General features: G+C 37.2%; 1 protein-coding gene across 1 annotated transcript in view; it reads right to left on the bottom strand.

Moving 5' to 3' along the window:
• PCCA (propionyl-CoA carboxylase subunit alpha) overlaps positions 1 to 12,201 on the bottom strand; it is a 292,425-nt gene that overhangs the window by 237,062 nt on the left and 43,162 nt on the right. Inside the window, exons 5-6 of the mRNA XM_037378105.1 lie at positions 8,515 to 8,628; positions 6,951 to 7,004 (exon numbers count right to left, since the gene is read on the bottom strand). Coding sequence (XP_037234002.1) covers positions 6,951 to 7,004; positions 8,515 to 8,628 — 168 coding nt within the window. The remainder of the gene's footprint in view (positions 1 to 6,950; positions 7,005 to 8,514; positions 8,629 to 12,201) is intronic.

Raw genomic sequence — 12,201 nt, 5'->3', positions numbered from 1 at the left:
AAATCATCTATCACTATAAAATGTATTATTTCTTAAAATGTAGGCAGAAAAAAAAAGTGATTATTGAGGAAGCATTGTTGTTGTTGAATTCTGAGCTGAATCTTCACACCTGCCTTGCCACAAAAGTATATTAAAATCCACAGGACAACAGAAGTTCTTATTTCAAAGACTTCGCACCTCTTAACTGTTCAAGTCTAATCCAACTCCACTGGTATCAATGGGCCATTTAAAACTGATTTGGAAACAGAGAAGGACATCACATTTTCAAGGTTACCACGCTAGCTTACAAACAGGACAAACTAACAAATCACCTTTGCTCAGAATGGACAGAGTTCACCATAACCAGACAAGCTTGTCTGCATCACTGCAAATCAATAGTAGAATAAAACCACAGAAAGTTAAAGGAAACAGTGTTACCTATATAAAAATTATAGAGCATTACACTCACAAGCTTTCTGCTATTGCAATGAGGAAAAACACAGTTATATACAATTAATATAATTGCAATTGTGGAAACAAAGCAAGAAGATTTATTCTTGCAACCAGACACAGCAACAGCGGAAGAAAGAGGACAGAACAAAGCATTTCAGAAGCAATGTGAAGGATTCCAGCAAACCTGGAAGTAAGTGCTATTGCAGTGACACTGCATGTCAAGAAATAACTAATTTCTACAAATCGGGATTCCAAAAAACCATTCATTTGCAGAACCACACACCCTAATAAGTGTGCCAAAGCGCTGCTGTTGAAAGGCATCTCATGAGAAATATTAAATGACTTATGATAGTCCAGATAGGCAAAAATCATTCTTAATGTATTCTTTAATCACATGCACAGCATTAAATCGTTCCAGAACTCACACAAACCCACATTTCATCCACTGAGAGTCTCAAGTTGCTTGACATTACTATTTAAATCAAGAGGTTTTGTGTTTGTGCTTTTTCCAAGAACACTTGCATGTGTTACAAGTTTTCAACATAAGCGACTTTAAAAAAAATACACAGCTATAAAAAAACACAAGTTAAAAATAAAGGCTTATTCTAAGTGAAAAACAAATACAAATAGGTCAAGACTGCCATGTCAGCGGAAGTTGCCCGATCAGCAGATCAAGAAAAAGAAACAAAACCACACACTAAGATTATGGCATTTAGGCAAAAGACTCAAAAGGAAGGAGAACATTTCTGTCACAAGCCACCCAAAAGACCACCCCACGTCTTTAAATACATGCATATTCACAAGACCTGTGGATATGCACCCTGAGACTTCAAGTTTAGACAGAAGCCTATACTTCAAGAAAAGCACTCTAGCTGTACACAGCAGCTCCTCAAGATAAAAGATTTGGAAGTTGCAACAGAGCAGAAGTGGTATCAATTTTTGTAGCATAGGCAATCAAACCGGACACTGATGATAACGTAACCCATCGTATGCTTTTAGCAAAGTTCTGTGACATTTTCTACAGTAACAAAGTAATACAGCCTTCCTACTTTCACACCAGGAAGTGTCTAAGCAGATAGTTCAAATGACTCCATGTCATTTTTCTAGCTCACATGCACTAGCAGAGGACAAGTAACGTCTGACAAATACTGCCCATGACTTAATACATGCAGTATTTATCACTTCCATGGATTTCACACAACCTGATATTGCAGATGATTCAGATTTTTTCCAAGAAAAAAGCCTACTTGTGATTAATACAAGAATACAAATAACATTCAGAAGCATTATGCCTCAGACGGTAAGCCGTCACCCATCAACATTACAGTCCCACAGGCACAGCTTTCCAGGCGGGAAAATTGGTGACTTGTTCACCTAGACAAGTACATTGCCTAATCTTTATTACCCAGCAAAGGCACAGTCTCCATCAGACATCAGACAAAGCACCTTAAGGCACCACAGACAGCGCTGTAAGCGCTTTGCCACTTAGGCAGAAAAAGACATGCTACGCATTGCAGAACAGACTAAGAAACCCACATTAACAGCTCTGTCTGCCCCACTCCTTGAAGGATACACTCTCTGCCATAAGTAGCTTCTTAACACCGCATTTCCAAAGCTGCCTTTTTCAACCACCACTTTGCAATTTGGAAAGCAGAAATACTAACCAGTCACGTGAATTGGCAGGTAGGGCACTAATGCATGCGGAAACAGCATGAAAATCATACCAAATGCTTCTCAAAAATGTTATGTCCACTGAATCACGATAAAGGAGCATCAGAATTTGCTAACGAATAACAAAGCCAGTGAGGAAACACTGCTGCCATTAAGAGTTAACAGGTGACTAATCCCATAATTAGCTCTGCATAGGGTTATGGATCCACCAGCACAAAATTCTTCACATGTCAGATGTGTGCCCTTACAGGGGATGACATATGTTAGTTTTTGGTTTACCTTTTCCATCTCAAACTTAACAGCTATTTACAAACATGCAATCATTTCCATATACATTGTTTGCTCATTTATTTCAGACAATACATTGTTGGTTTTTTTTAATTCCACCAAGAATGTTAATCTAGCTTCAAAGGTAAAGAGAAATAGTGCCTGCTGCTTTGTTCTCCCCTTAGTCATGCCAAACAGTAGCTGCTAAAAGGGCACAAAAGATGGATAAAAAACAGGTTCCACTAGGAACTCCAAGAAGGTCCATATTTTATTCCAAAAGTGAATACTTTTGTCCCACCATGTTTATGGCTTCTATCACAAGGAGGAGATTTCAGGCTTTTTTTGGTGGCTGGCTTTGTCTGCATCAAGAAACAGAGCATCAGGATAGTATTGTCAAGGCTGCATTCAAGAAAAATATTCCAGATAAAGGTTGCATTTCTAAACTTAATTCTTACCATCTGAAGATTACGTTATGCACAAATTCCACAGGTTTCTTGAAGAAAATACACAACAATGCACACCAATGAAAGCAGGAGCTCTATCATATACATATGTGCAAGAGAGCAAAATACACTGAAAGTATAAATCCTGCAAACTGGTATTGTTCATACTACACTTTAAAAAGGAACAGTGTTCATTTAGCCAATTTACCCAGTAGCTTCTTAAGATACTTTTGTGACAGAAGGGGAAGTTCATTTGTGTTTTCCTTTCAATTAAAAAGAGGAAAACTGATCCCATTATAAGGAACTGCAACACCAAGCCACCACGCACCAAGGGTCAAGCTTCCAACCATTATCAGGAAGCAAGAACACACATAACCTCAGCTACAGAAGTAAGGCTCCTACTTGCTGCTAACATCAGATAGACTACAAGAAGCAGCACTGACTCTGGAATAATGACTGTATAACCCAGCCACACAGTTGCTTTCTCTCTCTTTTCTCCCCCATTCCCTTCAGTCAGGTAAGAAAAGAAGGAAATAAAGAGGCACCGGGACCATGGGCCAATCCCAAAGTATTTGACATGTGAAGAGACCTGACTCAGCACCCTCACCCCCCGCCACAACACCTGCCTTAGAGGTTTGCAAGCAAGGAAAGGAAAATTGCAATTTCAGAAAAGTGTATCTTTCAAAAACAGGCCAACCAAAAGGCTCAATCTTAGTCTCAGAGCTTTCTCCTTACTGAATTTCAAAGACCTGCTGCAGACAATAGAGGTTATAGAGCTTCTCAGAAAGGGTCTGCATTAATTTTATATAATGGGAAACACTAAACAAGCTAACATAAATACAGAGGTCACTAGCAAATTCTTCTAAAGCATGGAGGAACAAATTGTTCTTGCAGCTCAGCATAGTATCTGGCAAAGACACTACTTTTTCTTTTCCAGTGTGGCAATAGATTTTAACTGCACCTTTAGATTTGTGTCAATACTGAATATTATGGAATTATTTCTTGAAGGAAGCAAACAGCTTACATGCAAATATCTCTGCATACATAAACTGTAAGTAACAACTTACACACTATATTTTACAACTCCAATGTACAGATCATTTTTATAAAGCACGGCAAGAGTTCCAAGTTGGATAGCTCAAATTTCTGAATTAAAAATCAAAATGCAAAGTAAGATTCACTTGCACAAACCCATGTTTTATTATTCTACATAATAACTAGTTTTATCAGCATTAGCTTAAAAGGTTTACAAAAGATTTCACATTAAAATACCCATCTTTAAGAAACTGACCTTAAGGTTTAGGTAACCTTTGACAGACTCACTTGATATAAATTCCATGGATCCCTTTTCTGTCAGCCACCAACAGCTACCAGAATAGATACACATGAAGAGAGGGCTGAAAGCACCAACTTTTTTATGGGATCATAATAAACAACATGCCAGATATTCACCCACTGATTGCTTTTTTCAAATTTTGTTTTGGAAACAACAGATCATTTATTTGTGCTCTCCCCCATTCTAAGAGAGAACAAAATTAAGTTTCTAAAGGGAGGGGGGGAAGACTACTAATTTTCAATACTCTAAATGTATCCATCAAGTTCTTCACAAGGACTGTCTATAGCAGTGTGCTATTCCATGAGTCATTTAGGCAATAATGAATAAAAAGCCATGCTTTTGTTCAAAACACACACAGTGGGATTACATGTGAACTGACCCTCCACATGTTAATTGAAGACAAAGCTTTGCTTTGAGCTCATTACAGCTCTTACAGACAGATTGGCAAGTTTAGTAAGTTTAGTGTAGCTCTCTATTTCTGAATCTAGATATTTTGTTTTAAAAGTACAGATGCACACCAGGAAATAAGCCCAGGTTTCACAAGTTTCATCAATACTTTCAGTACAAAAGAACAAAACAGTGTATGCGAAAAGGAAGAGAAAGGGAGAAAGGAAACAGAATAAAAACACATCTTTGACAACTTCACAACAGTTTTCTAACATTTGTTATAGGTTTTAATAAAGAAAAGAAACAGCAGGCAAGTACTCCTCCTAAATATATTAATCGGGGTGTCTTGAAAAAAACATAACCAGCCCTCAGCGATAAAAAAACAGGTTGTTTCACCAATTCTCACGAGGGGTTTGGTATTCTAGAGCCACTGACATGAAGGGAAGCATGATTCTGCCTTAATTGAGACTTTAAATAGTGCATTTGAGAAAGCAAAGTAGAACTACCTTGTTTTATTATATTTTTTGAGAAGGGAATACACCAGGTTTCTCAAACATAATTAAAAGCTATTTTGAGACTGTAGCACCAACCCAAACTTGAACATGTTTCTAGTCACCACATTATTTCAGGAATTCACTATTCTAAGGATTTGAGTGAAAAGATGAGAAATGGGAAGGGGGGGGGAATCACAGGAATGTTTGCACTTCCTCCATTTCGGTTTAATCCCACCAAAAAAAAGCCTTCCAGGTTGTCATGTCACCAATATTGTAATTTACATCAAATTGGAGATTACTAGGAAATGCACCCAGTTTGGAGTAATAACTATCAAATTTCAATGTTTGGCAGCAAAATATAAAGCAAAAGAGCATGAGCAAGCACTTCTGTTCAATTAATTTTTTTGTTATTAAAAAAACAGGAACTGTCAACTAAAGCCAGTTATCCTGCTGGTCTAATCCAGTGGGAACACAGTTTGTTATAAATTAAGCCAGGAATCTTCCCTCTAAAAAAAGAGGCTCTGGTACATGAAGCAGAACAGTGATAAAAGGAAGCTGCCCAACTGCATGAAAATAACATGTAAGAGATTACCCTAGATTTGGTAAATCCCGGCAAACGCCAAGTGTTTAGAATTCCTTTCAACTTTATGACCACCACCACCCAGCAACCAGCAGGATGCACTCATCATCACACAGAATATACATTTGTTTTTATCTGGGGGCTTTTAAAAAAGCACAGCAACTATGAAGTATAAAAACTTGAGATTTCATTCCCAAATAGTCTCCTTAGTGAACAGGTGGTATTCTCTAACACCAACTAAACAGTAAAGGTCTGTATTACAATTAGAACTCAAACCAAAAGGGACATAATCAAGGAAGAGATGTGGAAACAAGAGCTATTCTACAAATGCTAAGAACTAAAGAGCTATCATTTTATAGAAGCATATTCCTCATCTGTCTTTTTTACCCCGAATCAAAAAGGTGCAAATTACTCTCAAAACAAGCAACAAATTTATCTTACTGCCTGTAAAATGATTGAGGTTTTTTTCAGCTGTATGGTTCATTTACCTCTGTAACAAAGTTGGTAGCTGCAACAGCTTTTTACTGGAAATTTCAGTGTACTATGTGCTTGTACTTATTCTCAGTGAAACCAACAGACAATAAAAACACATGATATGCAGTGACTACACACACAGCATCCACTCAGGACTTTGCTTAAAACACTTTGCATATAACTTTCTCCTAGCACTGCTCAAATTTATAAGCAGCTGCACGAAAGTTTTCCCAAAAAAATAAAATCAGTAAAAAGGCCATATATCTATTTTTGTGATAAATAAAAACTCCACTGAGGTAAAGAGGTTGTGAATAATAATTTTTATGAATTCACACACTAAGTGAAAACAGCACCCTCTTGACTCTCTTGGTCCTTTCAGAGAACACAGCTCCACAATGCATGACCACCAGCAGAGAAGCCAGTTTTTAAACAGCTTTCTACTCCCATCCTGAAAATGCAGTTCAGCACCTTCTCAGGGCCGCTGATACAGCTGTTCACCAGCTGTGCTATGAATCACCAAAATGATCACTTAAAACCAGATACTTTTAACCTAGATTATTTCAGTGACCCAGTTTTACAGCGCAGCCTCATAAACAGTACAGGCACGAGTGAAAATGCCAAAAGGTTCTTACATCCTTGGTAAAGTTCTTACAAATAGGCACCTCCCCTTTTCCCAAAGGAAAAGGGTCTGCAATTACACCCTCAAATGCAATAAAACCACATGCACAGAAAGCATACTGAAGTCTCCTATCTTAAGGTATCTTTTAGATCTGCCTTGAATAAGTATCTTGACTCCTCAGATACCTTGGAATGACTATATGCCACCTAGGACATCACTGACAGCCAAATAATTAAAAATAACTTACCAAACGTCTAGCAAATTCTTTGTTTTCTGAAAGAAACCCATATCCTGGGTGTACCTTGGGGGGAGAAAAAAATAAAAATTGATTGAGTTCTGAAGCCTGACACCAAATTTGCTAGGACCTTTTCAAATATTGAGGAAGGTGAAGTAGATCACTAAGCATTTAAACTAGTTAATACATTCTGAAACTATCTTAACACACTCATTTCTCTGTCCTACATCAAGCTGTAAAGACTCGCTGGTTGAACTGCCATTTCTGAAACAAACATTCCTTACTTAACTAGAGAGAAAGGTGCTGTGTGCAGAGCAATGGACACACTCCCTTTGGTGTTTGCCTTCTGCTCTTTTTAATTCCATTTTGCCACGTTTATCTCACTGCAGATTTAACCATATACGCTCATCTACGCACTTCTTAGTAGCCATTATAAAATGCTCCTCATCCCCAAATATTTCTAACACTGATTACAACAGCAGCCTTAAGGCTCCTAACTCCGGTGAACCTTGCTGGAGAACACTGTTTACTGTTTCATTAGTTTAGGTCATACAACCTTGCGTGCCTAGTTTGCTGTTCACACCCCAATATACACCTAGCGTAACTGAGACGAATGTGAGAAAGTTTTCATTTTTCTTTTCACCATTCACGTAAGATTCTTGATCCAGTATACGCTGATAGACAAAGTATAAGCCATTTTATTCCCCTCTTTTAAAGACCCTAAAAAACTAAGTTCCATATTCAGAAACTCAGAAGGAAGGAGACAGTTTTTTTTCTTTATGGGAAAGTTTTTGGCCCCTGAAAGCACTATACCAAAACATCTTCTCTGAAATAAATTACAATGTTGATCCAAACTGTTCCAGGGTAATTAGTGTTGCTCATATACACCCATCAAATTTTATTTTAATAAATGCTCTGTGTACAGCACCCCTGAATATTAAGTTTATTTCATTGACAGAACAAAGAAGATTAGGCATACGAACATGACTACACATTAGTTTTTCCAGCCAATTTCTGTTGAGCTTTAGAATCTCCGGCCAATTTGGAGAGAGAAAGGCAGAAGAGCCCACATTTACACATATAAGCTAACAAGCATTTTGTGAACGTTCTAAAACAAAAATAATCATGGGATGCTCCATTTACCTTACCTTCCTGCAAATAACATTTCTATGACTTAGAAAGTGATTCAAACTATGTCTAAGCAAAAGCTTTTTTGGACACACTTTGTAAAACATTCAAAAAAAGCCATTATGGCATATAAAGGGTTAGTGCTCAAAACTAATTGGTATTTTTTTTCTCCCCCAGCAAATTTGGAAATGAACTGAAGCTGCTCCCTGGTGTGAAAGCTGAATCCAGCAGCCACCTGCAGGATCAGCGACCAGTGCTGCCAGATGCTACAAAGCCTTTGATTTCCAGTAGCGATTTCAGACACATTTAACTCATGTGACATGAACTAACTGGAATAGCATATTCAATCACTTCCCCCCCACACCTTAAAAAAAAAAAAATACAAACTCTGGCTTTTCTGCTTTCTATATATGAAACAGCTGCAGCAGATAGACTCATTCAGACTCACAGCTTGGGCTCTGGTTTTCTTAATGACTTCCATGATGGCATCCATGTTGAGGTAGCTTTTGCTGGTGGGAGCTGGGCCAACACAGACAGCTTCGTCCGCCATTTTCACATGAACCTGAAGAGGCAATATTCTGCATTAACAGATGCTCCCAGCAAAAATAATTACCGTCACCCTGAAATATGCACACAAATCTGATTGTTTCAAAGATAATTTACATACCATAACCACTCTAAAATACACACTGAAATTACCGACATTGACATACAAGAACTCACACAATAAATCTCATTTCATTTAACTCCAAGCTTAAGTCACTGTCAAAATGTTTTATTATTCCAATATATTATTTTGAATTTGATTAAATAACATCATGACAAATGCAATTTCAGCTTCCTATACTGATCATCTATATGTAAATTCAGACTAAAAACTACTTTGTTACATGTAACCAGGGTAGTCTAATATCTTAATACTTAATAACAAACATTCATGACCAGTTCTAAGCAGGCTCCCCAGGAAGTTGGGGATAATTAGAGTGAATTGAATGAAGGGATGCAGTGAGTGTCCCTGCACAGCATCAGGTCAGCACCATGCACAAATTAAAGCCTATGACTAAAGAGTTCAATATCACTACACGTGAACCAGAAAATCTTGAGAATTATTTAAGCAGGCTCATGTTGGATTCCTAATCCATTGTATCCTCATTTATATGCATTTGCCAAACATTTTTTAGTCAAATCTGAACTATACAAAAGGGACAAACGTTTCCAATATTTTACCAGGAATAATAAAATAGCTAGGTCTGAAGTTTGAAGTTAGGTTTGAAGTCTCAAGTCTACTTACAATTCATATGCACACTTAAATTGAAGAAAAAGTTACAAAAGTTTAATTAGATTGGTCTTCAACATGTTTTCAGAGTTCAGAATTCTTTTCCTTTAAAGATACACACAGATCCAAGAAACAGAACAACCAGTTTTTCCTCATTCTGCTCTCCTTTTGTAAGCTCCCTTTCAGTTTGTATTTAAGAAAGCATGCCATTGCTCAAACTGTGTAAGATTGTATTAGTTATGTGTCAGTAAGACTCATTTATACTGACAGTTTGACATTTCCAATGCTTACCAATTTTAAGTTACCTTTATGAAATATTTTATATCATCTTCAGCATGCGAAACAATAAATTGTTTAAAGGGGGCATTCTTTTAGAAAACAAGTTTTCACACGTGAAATTCAAAGTATTTGCAGTTTATGAACAGGGAATTTTATTTTTTGTGAAAATAAACTTTATTTACAGGTAGCATGAAGGCTGTCAGTTATGACACACTAAGGTTAGCAGTAATGTAACCCACATATTCTGTTGGCTCATTCAGAACAAACGGGGGGGGGGGGGGGGGGCAGGGGGAAATCATCTAGAAGCAGTGACAAGCATTAGTCAAACTACTTTGAAGAATGCAATGAGCAATAAGTGTTCATGTGAGTACAGCAAGACACACAGAAGAAGCACAAGAGTCACTTACGAAATGCTTTACTTCTTTCTTCATTTTTATTGAATTTGCAAAAGTTAATCCTACTACCAGGAAGGAACATTAACTTGCCACCTAATTCCAAGTTTCTTTCTGGGGGCATCTCTTAAATAGCTTCTGAATTTGCTGTATACTTGAGTATGTGAGAATTCACATAACCTCCTAGAACTGAGATGCATTTCACATTTGGATTATTGCTTCACAATGGTTTTACTTTACCACTACAGCATTAGCCTCACATTTCAAAACAAAACAAAAAAAAAAAAAAAAAAACACACCCTAAAGCACTAGCACAGACAATCATGCAGCAGGATTTTAATGCTTTTTAGCAAGTATACCACAGCAACAGAAGTCAGTAATCTATTTTGATCAAATGCTATCAAGATTAGCCTGTCTGTCATCCCTCCTGGCACACTAAGTACAAAAAACAGCATGGACCTTGAATACTTTTATTTGCATGATCACTCTACATGCTTAAAGTTGTTGTTTTGAATTCCAATGTGGTTTACATGTCTAAACAAAGTTATTCAAACTTAAACATAGTTAAGCATGTATGTTTTACAAAACCAAAAGCTTCCTTACAGAAAAGGACTAACTTAATATAGTTAGGTATTGTTAGGCATCAAGAGAAAAACTCCATACCCACACACTTCTCACCCTGAGACACCAACAGTCCTACTAGTACCAGAAGCAGCCATAGAAGATACTGCAAAACCGTGTATGTATAAACAGTCTTGTGAAATTTCCCCCCACCATTTTCTCCCTTCTTCTGAAATGTTTCATTGCCACTTCAACCCTTTGGAGTTTTGACTCTTCCTTTCCCCCACTCCCCTGTAATCCAGCAAATCCATTTCTCCTTGCTTACCTTACTGAAGGTTGGTGCCAGTTCAGCCTTGCACATACCCTAACACACCATACATGGATATAACAAAACAGCAGCCATATCACATTCATGTTACCTGATGCACTGCCATAGAGCACCAAGCAAATACCTTAAGAATGAGGTCTCCATTCCTCCCTACTAGTTCACAATCTCCAGATTTTCAGGTTCCAGTGACAGCTCTTCAACCTATGGGTCCATCTCCCATCTACTTTTTTCTACGTATGATTAAACCACATATAATCTGGAAACAGAAATCTGTTTCTTCTTAGTAATTCATGATGACTCCCTTCTCTAAGTATTTCTTTCACATTGCACTGCAGTTCATTAAGAATACCCCAAATGCCATAATGCAAATACACTACAGAATTTACAGTACAGTATATAGAAACATAATTACTAGCAAACTTTCACAAGCAATCATTTGGATCTACGCAACAGCTGAAACTTTCAGCTTACTACCAAGTAGCACATAATTCACACAATTCACTAAACCTCTTCTTCTGCAGAAGCCGATATATAATGCAATATTTCTAGACAGTCCAAAGAATCCAGCAAATCCCCTTCCTCAAGCACTTTAAGTTTCAAATGTAATTTTCAAATTCAAGAGTTACTTAAGTGCTTGACTTAAACCACACAATCCTAGGTATTCAAAATTTATCCCAAATTTACTACAGCTAAAACTTCAGAAGTTAACTTCTCCCTTTTCTGTTTTAGTTCACAAAAACAATGTCAACAAAACAAAGCAGCAAGTCCCAGGAGGTTCCTGAAGAAATGCAATTCCTTCATAAATATTAGAATTGACCTGCAATCTCAAGCATGAATGGATAACAACAAAGGCTGGAAAAGCAGACAAACTTTAAAGTGCTTAATGGTTTATACTGCAAGTTTTAATCATATTGGGCTACCTTTGCCTCAAAAGATACATTTCAAGCAGCTACAAGGACCTGTTATGTTAGAGAATACAAAAAACTAGAAATGTGACAAGACACATCAATGTAAAAGTTTAATTTCTGTAAAAGTTGTATAATTGAAGTAGTCTATTTCATAAGGGCTAATTATATTGAAGCAACAACAGAAATAAGGGAGATTCACCAAAACTTACTGAATCATCATTTTACAGAACCTCCACCTAATTCAAAAAATACAGACTAAATTTAGTCCTCCAAATCCCTGCACAGGTTTGTTATACCTTTGGAAATCCAAACCCCAATTAGCCACAAACATGCGATCAGCCCATCACAGCCTCCTCAGCTCTGCATCTAGGACAAATAAGGAGCCCTAGCA

This window comes from Falco rusticolus, chromosome 2 (assembly GCF_015220075.1).
Source record: "Falco rusticolus isolate bFalRus1 chromosome 2, bFalRus1.pri, whole genome shotgun sequence".
NCBI lineage: Eukaryota > Metazoa > Chordata > Aves > Falconiformes > Falconidae > Falco > Falco rusticolus.
This window is presented reverse-complemented; position numbering and strand designations above follow the sequence as displayed.